We start from the raw sequence: 15,830 nt of genomic DNA on the forward strand, positions 1-15,830 counted from the left end.
ATATTTTCGCACGTTTGGGCTTTGCCTCAGAGGAGAGGTAGGAAGAGGTTTTTAATGACGTTTTACTGGCACTGCTACTGGCATTGGCAAAATTACTGTTGTTGGTACTACTCGATTTAACCAGTTCAGATCTCACTGCAATAGTATCTTGGGCTTCTTCCCCAGACTCCAGCCTATTTTCCCGAAACGGGGGCCCACACGCTCCCCCTTTTTTCCAATTAGTCCAATTAGCCTTTCTTCCCCTTGTTTCAGAAGGATTCTGATACTTGGTAGCTTTATTTCCTCTATGACCCTTAGTATTACTCGATGAATGTGAGTTAGTGGACAGCTTATCTTGGTTAAAATATTGGCTTCCAATGGTAGTGGAGCGTAGGTTTTTGACCAAACTACTATTCGTGCCCTGGTCTAACCTCTCTTCAGATATCTCCTCAAGTGCCTTGTCACATTTACTATCAACTGCCTTCCCCCCTCCTTGCCCCCCTTCACCTTCTTTGTTGCTGTTGTCTCCGATGGACACGATTCTCTTGTTTGTGCTGCAGCCGTTGTAAATACCGTAACGGTTGCCGCTGATGCTGCAGTGTCTTTCCGTGTGGTTTCACCCTCCTCCATAGTCTCAATTACAGGGCAAAAGTCTCTGCGAAGGGACCGCAGCCGCCTACCCCGACGAAGCTCCAGGGCGGCTCGACACCACTTCCACGATACTGCTGGCGTCTGCGTCCGTGTCCGCTGTGATGACTGAGCTGCTTCGGAGCTTAGCGAGAGAGCTCCGACGACCGTTGGATCAACCTGGAACACGCCCCTCTGGAAGCACATGAAAATTGAGGATAGACCGAGCCAACGGCTCGCACGGAGAAAAAAGTTTTTTCCGCTTTTCTTTAATATAAATTTAAACTGTAACCTGTTAGTATCCCACTCTTACGCTACAAAGTTACAAAAAATCTTGAGGAGTCCTCATTTCTGCAAAAAGAATCAAACGCTCCGCAAGAGCTTAGAGCGGAGTACCGCGGCAGTTCAGCCTACTGCCGCCATGTTCCTCCTCCCTTCATTTGACCACCCTACACACAGTGGCATTCAACGTCATTATGCTCCTTCAGCGAGTTGGGATATTTAGGATATGAGCCCAATGTTTTGTATTCAATCCTGGGTCATGGTGAGGTTATTTCTGAGGCTTCTTGGGCTTCTTTCCTGATGCATATTCCTGATTCCTTGTCCTCTGACACAGTGGGACCTGCATCTCTAGTGGGCACAACACAGAGGCTATGCTCCAGATGACATCTGCATCTAGAGGGACGCAGCCCAGGATCTTCAGGAGTGGCAGGTGGACACCAACTTGTATTGAAGTAGGCCACTATCCATGGCACACCCAAAGCTCACAGTAGTGACGGATGCATCCAATCTGGCATGAGGTGATCACCTGATAGAGGTCCTGATCAGTGGTCTGGTCTCAATAAGAGGAACCGTTCCACCTCCTGGCACTTTATGCCATCTGGGTGGTTTTTAAAGCCTTTGTCCCTTCCAATAAGTGAAGGCTTGTGCAAGAGCTGATGGGGTAACCCAACCACAATATGAACTACAACCAACAGGATGGTGTGGGTTCTTGTGCTAAGATTCACTGCGCCTTTAGAGGTGGCTGGATATGCCTGGTAGCATCACCTGGCTGGGTTTCTAAATGCCGGAGCAGATGAGCTCAACAGGCACTGGCTGTGGGCCACGGATGTCATCCTCATCCAGTGGTGGCTCAGGACAGGCTTGGAAACTTTCACCCAACCCATTGACTTCAAGATGTCCACCCTGGAAGAAGTTATGCTGCGCCTGCACTGCAGTAGTGTGACCCCTTGGTGTCCCTTGATGTGAAGTGTGCCTTAGTTTATATGAAAATGTTACTCAGTCATAGGCAGCGCCTGCAAATCATCGTAAGGGCAAACCATTATTGGTTCGCAGTTCTTCAGTACAGGTCAAGATCTATTCCATGAACGTTTACTAAATATCTTGTGCTGGTGCCTTTACACCGTCACCACGAGGAAATACAAATATAACCTTACTTTGAGGATTGGCTGGTAAAGTGTAACGCCTCTCAATAAAAGCCTGTCCCACAACTAGAATAACTCTATGCCTACTTCAGCTGTTAAGATTTATCTTCAGTTCAGCAAATTCCAAAAATAAAAATCTATTTTTGAATAAGGACTCTGAAATACTCTCCCTTCTGTAGAATATTGATATCATTTGCTTGCAATAGACATGACGCCTGGCAGAAGTCCCTGTAAACAGCTATCACAGATTTTTTTCTTGCTACAAAAAAACAAACAAAGGTCATGCCCCTGAGGGTCTTTCGATTTATTTCTCAGCCAAGATTAAGGTGGTAGCAGCACTTATTGAGTCCCAGATTGTTTGGCGATAAGTTTTGATTTGTCCCTGATGCCATTTAACTGACTGTTCATTGTATTTTATATAGCATCTACATGAATCCAGCAAGGAATAGAAAAAGTATCCCTTATGGCTCTTCCTCAGTAAATCACTGTGATTAAAGATATGCAAGAAGAAGCCCACCTAATTGTACTGATAAGTTTAACACCAATGTATTCTGGGGTGAGGAAGATGAGGACTGACTTTTAGCCAATGCCAAATATTATGACATCACAGTCTGTCACCGCCCCTCTCAATACTGCAACAATTCCGGATAAATTGTATTAGACACTGTAAGTAGCCTCTGCAGTTAATGATTGATGCCACAAAGATATCCCACGCAATTCTCCCATATTTCTTCCATAAGACAGAAGCTCTCGATTAAATCCTAGTTTCAGTAGAAGCTTTTAAGTTCATACTAGTACGAACTCATTGTGACTGCAGGTAGCGACCATTTCCCACTAGGAATCTCTGTTCAGTGATGTTCATTCTTGTGACAACCTCATAAAATGAGTTAGCAGCCCATGCAAAATAGACAAACACTGAAAAATAAAGTTGTCTGCACTAATAAATGTTTCTTTTGTTTGGTCAAAAAAACATAGGACCTGATTTAGAAGTCGCGGAGCAAATACTCCACCACAAACGTGAGGGATATCCCATCCGTGGTAATATATGCCCAAAGATAGAATGTGATCGTAATACGGCGGACTGGATATCTCTCACGTTTGTGACAGAGTATTCCCTCAGCCAACTTATAAATCAGGCCCATAGGCTCTTTTGAGAAATATTGTTCTGTCACCACCCAATTGACATTACTTATGTATATGGGTTGTGGGTCACAGTGATTAATGACCCGAGCACCAATACCATGACCTCTGTTCCAGATGGATGATGTTTTGGATGAGCTGGGAAACCTAACTGTCTAAATATTGCACCAAGAGGCTGTTTCTATTTTAGCTACCTTTTGCAAAACGGTTTGACCCTTTCCATCTAATTATTGCTTAACCACATGGCTGCTAGGCGTTTTCCCGTCCTGCGCTAAAAACAACAAAATCCCATAAATCATGACGAGCTGGCCTTGTCATCCGCGCACGGCAGGTAAGCGCCATGACGAGCCCAGCTCGTCATTAGCTTCGAAGGGGTTAATCACTCTACTTAGAAACTGCATAGCAGCTTTATTACAGCCTTTAGCGATTTTAGATTCAGAATTTGACAGTGTGCACACGAACCTATTATGGTCCAAATGCCCAAACTGGAAAAACTGGAAAACCCCAGACGAACTTCTAAGGGTAATCGCCTTATACAATAAGAAAAAGATGTCTAAGAATCGAAGTGTGCCCATCCATAGTTACATGTGAAAAGGTGTATACCCATGCAGGACTCCAATATGAATGCTTTTCTCCTCTCCATTTCTATGAATATATCATCAACCTTGGACTCTCCATCAGTGCCCGTAATACATTTGCACTGAAATTCAGACACCAGCCTCTCACAATATTGTAACATGCTGGCATTACAGTACATCTGGATCCAACAGTCCTCTCCTTACAAAGAGCGTTAATGAATCTGGAAGCTTACTGCATAGCGAGTACGCTTACAATAAATACTTGAACAAATCCTGATATTCAGTAGGGAAAATGTTATTAAAGACGTCATTTTAATGGAGGACAGGAAAATTAAAGCATTTAACAGCATATATATATATACCTTGGCATTAGATTGTGAGAAAAGGGTGGGTGAAACACCGTTGTGCTTATCTAAAATCTAAATTCTTCTCGTTAATCGCATCTTTTCTGTATCATGTTTACTAAATGAATGCCAACATTAACACTTATTGACATACTTCTTTTACACCTTCCAGTGCCAAGAATATAGAACACCTGTTCAGTCTCGAATAGTCTTGCACAGGCCCAAGACAGATGTGAAGCCAAGTTTCATAAGTAACTATTCTGATGGATACATCTGCCTATGGATTCCTTACCTTTTACATTACCCCATGCGCAGCCTTCCATGGAAACTTTTCTCCATAGCTTTCCCATGTCTTCGAGGATGTCACAATGGAACTGCTCCGCAACTCCGTGTGACTGCATTGGAGCCACAAGAAGACCTCTACTCCGTGCTGACCTCCGTTCCCTTTTTTCCGCGCCGTCAGAGCGTACCGGTTTTTCCAGGGCTCTTCATTTCTGGGGTTTTCTTTATTGCATGTACTTCTTGTAATTGTAGCAGCGATCATGTCTACACAGAGGAAGTGCAGTGTTACGCCATGCAGGGAATGTGGAGGTCATATGTCTATTACTGACCCCCATGAAGACTGTTTATGGTGCCTCTTGTCGGACCATGACATCGTGGGGTGTTCTTCATGCAGGCGCATGAACCCCAAAGCCTTCACGAAGAGGGAGGCCAAGCTAATTATGGCCAAGGCGAAACAACAGAAAAGGGGCTGAAGGAGGTCCAGCTCCAGATCCAGGTCCAAGTCTTTGACTCCGCATTCCTCCAAGTCTTCAAGGCCAGACGTCTAGATCCATGAAGCACATGGATCTAGACGTCTGGCATCGAAGGATAAAACACTGAAGACTGGGTCTCCGGTTTGCCTACGTCACCGCAGGAAAGAAGTCTGTCCTTTCCCTTCTCCTCAGGCGACTCAGGCCCAGTCTCCTGCTACGAGAGTCACCCCGGCTGTAGGGTCTCCAGTACCGCAACCGGAGCCAATTAGACTGCCGCCTGGAGCAGTCTCAGAACCAGCTGTACCGGATCCTGGATATCCAGCCTTTCCGGCTCCAGGTACGGCTCCATCGCATTTCCTTAATGTGATATTTGGCATGTTTGTCAGAGTGGCAAACTCTGCTGGTGCGCCAGTTGGCCCCATGGGCCCGCTTGCTTACTTCCTTGGAGGCTTGCTACACCACTCCTCTCAGGCACCTTTCATGCCCTTAATGCCTATGGCTCCAGGGAGTTGGCCTAACCAGACGCAGAGGTTCTCAATGCCGGTGCAGACCCTGGAGGGAAGATTGCTGTTTGATGGTTCTTCTCCGGTTCCGTCTGGCTCCGGTCTGGCACCTACTCGACCTCATCCGACGTCTTCTACTATTCCAGTGGAGCTTCCACCTATGCCATTCCCAAAGTCGCCTGCACCGCGTCTGGCACCACCGACACTGATCCGAAGGATGAGGTCCAGAAGGGAAGCGCAAAGACTGATGGAAGAGGAGGAGTATCAAGAACACGAGGAGGCTGAAGAGGGTGAGATTGTTGATCCTGTACAAGAGTTTGAGAGCCTACAGGCGGCTAGTGGCTTGGACACATCTCCTGAATGGGAAAAGACCTTCCAATGCAGGAGGTTTCTTCATATCATTCTATGATCAGGAAGGCAGCAGATCCGCTGGTTTTTCCATTGCCTAATGCAGAACTTAAATCTAGCATTTTAACAGAGGTACTCCATTCTCCTTTTTCTGTTTTGGATCCCCTGCTTCCTATTAATGAGGCTTTGACTGAGCCTATCTTAGAGGTGTAGCAGAAACCAATGACTGCTCCTCCAGGTCAGTTGCAAGGATGTATAAGGTGGCCCCGGGAGAGCCTGCTTTTCTTTCCACCCACCTGTCTCCTGAGGGTTTTGTAGTCCAAGCATCGTGTTCCTCTAAACAGCCTGCAGGCTCATTCCCATCTATGCCTGCAGATAGAGAATCCAAACGGATGGAGGAATCAGCAAAGAAAGTATTTTCTTTGGTTATTATGGCTCCAAATCCATGAATGCGACGTGCCTTCTGGGTCGGTATATCCATGCTCTGATGGACTCGGTGGGGGAGGTACTCCCGAAACTTCCGGAGGATGTTCAGGGCTATTTTGAGGAAGTACTTTCTGACACTCAAGCTGCGGCCCTTCAGGTGATTCAATCGGGGATTTAGGCCCAGATCCTTGTACTGGGGTGAATGTATGACATTGTTCTACATTCTGTCCATCAACTGTGTTTTTTGCAATTTTCACCCCGAGTGTGCTGGGTATGCTCAGACGTGAGTCCCAGGCTCTCCACACCACTGGAGTCAAGTTATCCAGGCTGAATGAAGGCTGATAGCCAGAAACCGGTCCTTGGATGCTTGATTCCGGTCTGGGAAAGACATGGCTTGGTAGTTCGGACTGGACTGTTCCCATGGGGCACAGGGTCAGAGCTGATTTGCATATAGCCAGTGTCTAACCCAGGGTGGTGTGGAGTGCAAAAAAACGATGGATTTAGGCCCAGATCCATGTACTGGGGTGAATGTATGACATTGTTCTACATTCTGTCCATCAACTGTGTTTTTTGCTGGAAAAGAAAAAAGCATGTCTGGTTAACCACTTATTCATATCAGGGCCAGAAATATTTCAATCTTGCACTAACTTTTCATCCAAAATGTTAGCTTGGAAGGCTTCGATTTTGTCAATTTTCTCGGCAGGAGTTTGGATATGGCTGGAAGGAAACTGGGGGAATCAAATGTGTTGCATCTGTTGATGTGAAATAATTGATGCACCTCTTATGTACCTGTCAAGGTGTAGGCCTATGTAGCCTGAGTTTCTTTAAACCTGTTTTTAATCGATTGTCAGGTGACGTAAAGAAGCAGTTTTAGTGTATCCGAACAGTGGACTGATCTATGTGCAATGGCACACCTAGGGCCTGATTATGAGTTTGGTGGTGTGGGAGCGGGGGACGGCATGCCACTGCCCTGCTCCCACACCACCATACTCGACTGCCATATTACAAGTTGTAATCCGGGCAGCGGGCCTGAGGAAGCCGGCCCACATCACTACCTTTCAGCCGCTCATAGGAAAACCTGGGAAAGGCAGCACCGTGGGATCACCACAGCGCGATCCAGCACATGTACATGATTGCCACCCTTCCTCCTCAACCAACTCCCCCCCCAACTGAAATGCCCCTCCCTCCCAAGCCTGTCCCCCCACCTACCCAACCTGAGAAAACGAAGAACTCCCCACCCTGCCCCCCTCCCCACCTTCCTCCCCTTTCAGTCCCATCCTCATGCAAGGCAGAACTGTCAGTAGGAGAGGGTCTGTCGCCCTCCCGTGTAACCCCCCCTTCAGCCTGCTCTTTCCAACTTCCGGAAGAGCATGCAACACAACCCCCCCCCCCAAACAACCTCAAATGTCAGAGGTAAGAAAATTGTGCAACGAAGAACAAAAACCAGTACATACAATAAGTATAAGAGGGCGTGTCAACTTGCGTGCCCCTTAATCGACGAGCTGCAGTCTCTATTGTCTGGTCCGCCTCCGTTCATGAATGGGAGTCCTGCGTGTCTGACCGAGGGACACTAGTCCGCCCGAGGCGTCCTGTTCCAGGTCTCGGATCGCCTCTGCCAATGGGTGGATGGAGTGCGTCCCCCCCTCTGCTTCTTCTCCCCCAGAGGCGCGGCTCCCAGCATCTTCTTCCTCCTCTCCCTCAGAGCAGACGTTTCTTCGTAGGCAGCTGAATCTGGATCCCGCCGTGTCCCTCCTGCCAGGCGAGGCCGCGTGCCCTTGTCGTTAACACACTGGGCTGGGACTTCAGTCTCTGGGCCTTCGGCAGTTCCCACTGGGGTCTCTGTAGTGTCGGCCTGTCCACCATTCCGCGTCCGGCGTTCTCCTTCCTGTGGAATAAGGGACGTTCTACCTGCCATTGCCAGGCATCTTCCGGATGATTAAAGAAGTATGTTTTTTCCATATAAATCACCTTCAGCTTTGCCGAGAAAAGGAGCATATAGGAAATATTCATGTCTCTCAATTTCGCCTTTACCGCGTCAAAGGAGCGGCGTTGTTTTTGCACCTCTTGGCTGTAATCCGGGAATATCATAATGTTCGTGTTTTCCAATCGGATCTCCCCCAGCTTTCTGGCCTCTCGCAGAATCAGGTCCCGGTCCACGAAGTTGAGGAAACGTGCAATGACCGGTCGGGGTCTTGCACCCTCTGGCGGCTTTGCCAGGAGGGCCCTGTGTGCCCTTTCGATGATAAAGCAAGTTAAGAACTGCGTCGCCGGGAAGGTTTTCGTCAGCCAGGAGTGGAGGAATGCTGCCATGTTTGTCCCTTCAATTCCCTCTCTAAAACCTATGAAGCGCAGGTTGTTGCTTCGCGCCATGTTTTCGGCATCGTCAACCTTCCACAGCAGTTGGCGATGGGATGCCTGGAGTTCCGCCATATCTTTTCTCAGGGTGGAGATAGAGTCTTCCGCCTCGCCTAATCGTGTCTCAGCAGTAGTTACTCTTTCTGTCAGCTTTCAGAAGTCTTGCCTCAGTAGCGTCACCTCCGACCCCACCTCGCCGATTTTGACTTCTAGGGCTGCCCGGGACTCTTGAGTGTCAGTCCGCGACGCTTGAATGGCACCCATCAGCAGTTCGGTGTCAGAGCACACACCGGGGGCAGTAGAAGAGGCATCTGCAGACTGTCGTGGCACAGCAAAATTATCCATGGGCCCCTGCCTGGTGGTTTTGGGGATTGTATCCTTCTTCCCCATGGCTGGTAGTGCAATGGAGTTACTCTCGCAGGGAACGCACTCCTCACGCTGCCCCCTCCGATCGGGCCGTGGTTGAAGGTCGGTGATCTCCCTGGTCAGCCACAAGGGGGGCAATCCTGCTACTCCGCACGGCTACTGCTGGAGGGCTAAGTGCGTCCGTTGACTGTCCCCCAGGACCTTGCTCCGTGCAGGCGGCTGTATTCCGGTCCCGGTCTGTACTCCAGAGCCTCTGGCGGCCCGGCTTCTCAGAGTATGAGTAAGTGCCCCCACAGTCCGTCCGGGCCTTGCCGCCCCAGGGACTGGGTGCACCGTCCCCCTGCGGCACTAGGGCTGTAGGCCGTGATCACAGGTAGTTGGCAGCCAATACGGGCCCCTTGTATTCCCTCCCTATTGTCTCCTTACCGGCCCAGCAGTGCGAGTCCATGTATGCAGCCCAAGCAGCAGCCCGGGCCCTGAGGGCGCCTCCTGTAAGCTGCCTAGTCTGGCCTCTGTCACCACCGATTCCCACCTCTTCCTCCCGGTGGGCGACACAGCAGGGCAGAAGTCCACAAATGCAGGCAATGCGGCAGCCCGCACCCCGCGGGCACTCCTTGTGGGACGCGCCGTCTGTTTTCCGCCTCCACCGGTCTTCAGCTCCACCTCCCGGCGAGCGCCGCAGTAGAGCAGAGTCAGGGAGTCAGGCCACCAGGACCCGAGGGCTCCTCGGGGGCCCCTCCGCAAGCCCGTCCACTCACTGGGCGTTCTCTCGCGGGTCCAAACGCCCGCAGCAGGCAGGACGGCTCACCCCCTCCCCCCAGCGCCACTGTTGGAATTGGCGCCAGGGGATCGCAGCGCAGGACGTCCCGGGCAGGCTCCCCGTGTCTCACCGGGTGTTGCAGTCCCTCGCGGCCCGGCCTCACCGCGGCTCACACTGCTCGGACGGCAGCGCCGCCCACCAGGCACTTCAGAGGCCCCGCCTGAGCCAGCCACGGAGCGTCCCAGGTCTCCGGAGCTCCACATTTAGAGGCACAATCCGCCCACACTCCGCTACGGGTCACCGGCCGCGAGGTTCAGGCAAGCGGCGGCGGCCCCAGTCCCCTCTCCGCCAGTAGGCCGCAGCAGCTCCCTTTTCTCTTGGCAAGTCCCTTCAGGTCACAGCGTCGCCGCCATCTTTGGTCTCGCGGCCGGGTCCGCTCCGAGCACCGCTCCGATTTCGTGGTCAATCCCTGCCGTGTTGGTGTACAATTACAGCACACAAGGTAGGACTGGACACTTACGCTCCTTTCTCCACCAAAACGGGGCTTATAGGCATATATATAATGTCGGATGTAGTGCAGCTCGTCCGGAGCTACGGAGCAGCACGTCCTAGCCGGCCATGCTGTTGGCCACCCAAATTAGCTATTCCTGAAGACCATGTGCTTGGCATGTCTCCCTGAAACTGCCGGTTTCAGGCCATGCTGTCCTTGAAGCAGATGTTGGTCATGGACCCATACAACCTTTGCCTTTGGTGTCTTGGTTCTTAGCATGATTCAGAAGTGTGCAACAAGTGTTCCCCGTTGCATTTGAAGGCCATCGGGGAGTGAGAGGTGTAGCTTTGTCACCGAACAATCACCAGTTGCGCTCCAAGTTGTAGGCCTGGTGCAGCTCCAAGTCATAATCCCAATCGAGGCCTCCATGTCTGGTGAGTTGATGGCCAAGGTCAAGTTCCAAAGTAAACGCAAGAAGTTCAGATGAGAGGCCTCCTCTGTTACTCTCACTCCAGGGAAGGGTGATGTATTTAACACTCTAGGGACTGCAGAACATCCGATTACAACCCCATTATGCAGTTAGAGCCGAAGTTCCCTGGGTTTTTCCGGCCATCTGAGTCACTAGAGCAGGTAGAGGCTTTGAAGGAGGAAATGCTGCAAAATTGCTGAAGGATTCCAGACCCCCCTACCCTCCCCCGAGTGGCTTCAGACCCTACATATACTCTAGGGCTCCTAGAAGGATTCGCACCAGTGGGCACTCAGTGGCGCCAACTGACCCCGTTAGTCATCTGTCTAGCTTCCGCATATTAAAGATTCTGTTTTCTACTACTACTGCTTCCTGTCAACCACAGCCATAGACGTGAGAGGCACTGTCATGCAGTTGCTACGCAGTATGTGATCTACAACAACACATGCTGCAAACTGATAGGTTACTTTACTGAAACAATTGGTTTGCAGCTTGTTGTGTTGGGAATTGACATGTGCCTCCCTCTTCCCTGCTGACTCAAATGCTGCTTGCTTTACTATGCATTCACATTTTAAATAAATATATGAAGGCTTTCACCTACTCTGATGGGGAAAAGTTGCAAAATCGAAGAAGTACTCTTCATGCTATGCATTGCGGCTTTCCGAAACGTACATAAGTGTCATTCTCCAAATTATAAGAAAAGACTTTGAACAGATACAAGTTGGAATATTTCAAATCCAACACTAGACGTCAAGATAGTGCACATAACATGTTCTACAACACAACAACCCGCAAACTAAGTGTTACATGTAAGAACCATGGACCATACCCTGAAAGGCTGAGTGCAATAACAAAATGATGGAGCTTCTAGATTGGCTCTATAGACAATTAGGCAATGGATTCTTGAATGGCATCAATAAAGGAAACATTGAGTGAATTAACACAAGAATAAAAGGAATGCAGAGAAGTTTTCTGGACACTAAGGTCAGAATTGCAGCAACAGAGGCAGCAAAAAAAAATACTGAGTGTGTTTGGGAAGTATTTACTGGATTTGGATAGGGTATGCCGCTGATATGATCTACAACTTAGATTGCCGTGTTGTAACCTTGTAAAAAAGGAAAAGTCAGGATTTTTTCAATGTTATGGCTGAATATTAATATGGTATTTGTTTGGTCTGTGTTACTGTATTAATTGGAACAAATAAAAGGCTATTTACAAAAATAAAATAATGCATGGTTCTAAACAATATTAATTACATGTTCTCTTTATTCTCTTTACTTGTGTCACTTCAATTTAGAAACTGTTCAAGGTTATTGCACCTCCGCTTAGTGCTGGCAAGTCTCTGACAGGTAGGATTGGCAATTATTGGGTACATTTTGAGTATGTTTTTTTGCAGTTGTTTCTGTAGATAGCAAATGCTTTGCCAATTATTTGTCATCTTTGCACTTGATATCCAGACAATTGTGGTTTTTGCAACTGATGCAGCGCGGCTCCAGAAATTCTCTGGAAAACCATCACCTTATCCCAGAGAGCTATTCATACATTACTCATCAGTGAGGCCCATAAAACTGCGAGTCCCTCATACACACATTTATCCTGCTCCGAGGATTCGGTGAGAACCAAAGGAGAGCTGCTGGATTATAGCGGAGTGTCTAAATTAATACTAGACTTTGTACATTATATACATCAGCAGTTTATCTCTATTACCATTGTTTAATGTTAAGAAACATTTAAACACACCACCATTATTTGTCAATGGATCTGCTAGTAAAAGTTAACTAAAGGACTACAAGACCAGCTTAATTCTCCATTTATTTAATTTTTATTTTAGAGACTAAATCTCCTAGCATGACCTCTCTTTTATTAACTTTAATTAATAGTCATTTAAAACATCATCAATAGCCTAGAAAAGAAAAGTGGTTACATTCAAAACATTTATATTTATTAGCATAATAGTTCAGAAAATAAACGGAAAAATCATATTACCAAGATTTCAGAGCACGGACATCAGCATAAGGACAGAATAGTTTCCAAAGACCACCTCTCTATTCTCTCTTGCATTCACCCGGCTTTTATAGGAAACCTTTGAACGGAATTGGAGGTAGCCTTGTAATGATGGCCGAAGGGCATACAAATTAGTACGTCTCGGTACAGGCGCTGGCTAGGTGCCGATCACACATACAGCCGGTAGCGTGGAGTAGCGTCACACTGATCACGAGATCAATTCCGTTCAAAGGTTTCCTATAAAAGCTGTCTGCTTTTAACCTAGACCGCCCATTGTAGCGTCTCCTACACCGTAAGGATCCACACTGAGCCTTCACGCCTCGGGTCCAGAATTACCTCAGGCCCGCAATTCTCCCTGTCCTGATGATGATCCAAGTATCTAGTTATGGATCGAAACGTTGTCGGCTTTTTAAACAGTTTGCACGTTAAACGGATTTGTTAAAACAAGTGCAATAACTGTCTATTCAAAAAGCTTGCCCAGATTATCAGTAATGGCGAAAAGCTTTTCCCTGTTTTGCCTGAAAAATGTTTGTTCTTTTGTAATTGTGTTTTTGTGTGTTTCTGTAGGATACAGGATTGTGTCCCACTCGATTACTTTGTGTTTGATCACTACCAATGACTTCGATTTATTAAATCAAGTGTCCGGCTGGACATCACAAATACAATAGAGTACTGATTCTGGCCTTCTCATGTTAGGACATGATTTTCCTCCATTGGGAGCTGGTCTCTTCTCTTTTCTAGGTAGGCTCAAACCAAGTAGTCCCTCCTAATAGGATAAGAGTCCAAAGAACAAGGCTTACATGTCTGTCTTTTTAATCAAGTTTGGCCCTATAACATGCATGACCTACCAGAAACCAGTACATAAAATGTAGTTTTCATTTCAAACTTGACTTTGGAACCTCCTGCACGTGTTTAGGCTGAATTTAGCCTTTGTTAGGGGCATATTAAATGCAGCAATTTGCCCTGAGCACTAAGGGCTCAGGGTTGGTTACCTGTATGATTCTTGTTCTAATGAAACAATGATTCTTGTTTCCTTCTCGGTGTTTGGATCATTCACAGGTCCTACATGATACTCGCGTATCTGCATCACAGCACCACTGGAAGATTGTGCCCAGTAGCATAGGCATCCTTTTTTTATATTTCAAGAGTAGGGTTCGCAACCAGTATGTTGTATTTATGTGGTACATCTATATTTTCTATTGGGAACATGTGATTTCTTTAGACTTCGAAGAAAGAATATGCAAAGCTGCTGTTATGATTGTTCCCCAAGAGTGTTTCTTCCACTGCGCATATGCCGGCCAATTATTTTTCGATGGAAAGAGTTGCATGTATGTTTACAGTTCCTAGGAACTAACCTTGGTCAACAAAGTACTGATAATGCTTTGACCAGAACAACCAAAACGTGCATCATAGGCAGAATTGCAGTCTGCAAATAAGCAAGGAGAATTTTTATTTTGAGTTATCCAGACACTGTCAAGATCCCCTATGTCAAGTCCTTCTTTGCCAGCTCCCCCTTCATTCCTTCTTTTAAAAATATTGTAAGCATCTCCCTCGATGTTAATAAGGGCAATTTATTTTTAGAAGACTTAGCTACAGGCTACTGTTATCCTAATTAAACTCCTTCCTCTATATCGTTTGATATTACGTGCAAGTCTGTGGCTGCAGTAAATTCTACCTGTCTTTTGCCAGTGATTCATCTTGTTCGAAACATGGAAAATGTAGGAAGACCAGAAGAATGCTGCAGTGACATTGCTTGTGAATAACCCCTCATTGGAGACTTGATATTAAAAAAGCCCATTGCTTAATGCTTTCAAGTTAGCTCTCTTTTGACTTTGAGAACAAACTTGTCCTGGCACCCCTGTGAATATTTGGTGGCAGCAGTATCTCCCCTCTGATTCTGTTGGATGCCTCTGTGGCGTCTGATACTTTTCAACCGCCAAAAACTAGTCTGCCTCCGTCACCAGGGTGCTTGAAGTAAAATGTTTCACAGGTGATTTCAGTTCTTTTTCGTTGTTACAGCAAACAAATATTACAATGTACACTAAACTGAGTACGGTGCATCTATGTTTCGGACTGATTATGGGCACTAATTAAACAGCACATGGTATGAAATTCGAGCAAAAGTACATTACAGCCCTCCTCAGGCATTCCACTGCAGATGCTAATAAGTTAGTTAGTCCTGTCCACTCAACTAAGAGATTGTAAAACACCATGCATAAGAACCGATAAAGAATTTAAAAAGTTGACAACGGTTTAAACTGTAGAGACAATATGAAGCAAGTGTGTAAAAAAAAAAGAAAGTCAACAGTGCAATTTCCCAAGTGTAGGACTAATATGGAAATAGCAGATCCTGTGGGTGCCTTGATTTATAAAGTCTTCCCTCATCCCTGACTGCCCAAGTCTAATCGCCCCCATTGGCAGGAGGCATTAGCGTCACCCCGAGAGGTGGGGAGCCGATCCCGATTTAAGTTTATCCAACTCAAACTCCTACATAGAACATATTATACAAGTTCAGTGTTGGCTAAAATGGGTGCCCTGGACTCCACGCGTGTCCCAGGGGTTGTGGACAGACAGGAACGTACATGCACCAGTGGTGGGACTGCCCGCTTCCCCAGACCTATTGGGGGAAGGTAACATCGGCACTGTTGTTAACATGTCAGAAAAAAATAGAGGTCTCGCCCTATGGTGCCTTCTTAACATGTGGGATGCAACAGACCTTTCAAGAGCTGAGAGAATATGGGTCTCCCTTGGGTGTATGATAGAAAAACGCAGCATAGCGAGATCCTGGAAAGGAATTACTAGGCTCAAATTCAGAGATTGGGAGACAGACATGGATTGGTGCATGCAGGCGGAGAGGGTGAAATACAAGGGAAGTGAATGCCCACTAAAAATGGACCAGAATCTGGGGAGCATGGAACGATAGTCAAGGGATGATTTGTACACCCTTAAGTGGCACTTCCCCGCAGGTAGGGGACCATTTGTGAGAATAGAGTCCATAAGGTGAAGAATGTAATAAGTTGTGATGTAATGGAATTGGTCCCATGTAGTGTATTGATTGATACTGTACCAATGCACTGTGCTGATTTGATCACAATGATACTGCACTGTCATTTTTTAGTTTTTTTGTTTATTCATTAAAAAGATTCTTAAAAAAATTAAACAAATTAAAAAGTCTAATCGCCCTCTCACCCTGCCCAATAAACCCACCTATGAAAGCAAAAGAATAAGAATCCATCTACCACTGTGGATGTCTGGGTTACGGTTA

General features: G+C 47.0%; 1 protein-coding gene across 1 annotated transcript in view; it reads left to right on the forward strand.

Moving 5' to 3' along the window:
• The window catches only part of VPS8 (VPS8 subunit of CORVET complex), a 1,704,823-nt gene that overhangs the window by 504,087 nt on the left and 1,184,906 nt on the right, over window positions 1-15,830 (forward strand). Inside the window, exon 23 of the mRNA XM_086955430.1 lies at window positions 11,859-11,910. Within this exon, the coding sequence (XP_086811556.1) occupies window positions 11,859-11,910 (52 nt within the window). The remainder of the gene's footprint in view (window positions 1-11,858; window positions 11,911-15,830) is intronic.

This window comes from Lissotriton vulgaris, chromosome 2_1, assembly GCF_964263255.1.
Source record: "Lissotriton vulgaris chromosome 2_1, aLisVul1.2, whole genome shotgun sequence".
NCBI classification, from domain to species: domain Eukaryota; kingdom Metazoa; phylum Chordata; class Amphibia; order Caudata; family Salamandridae; genus Lissotriton; species Lissotriton vulgaris.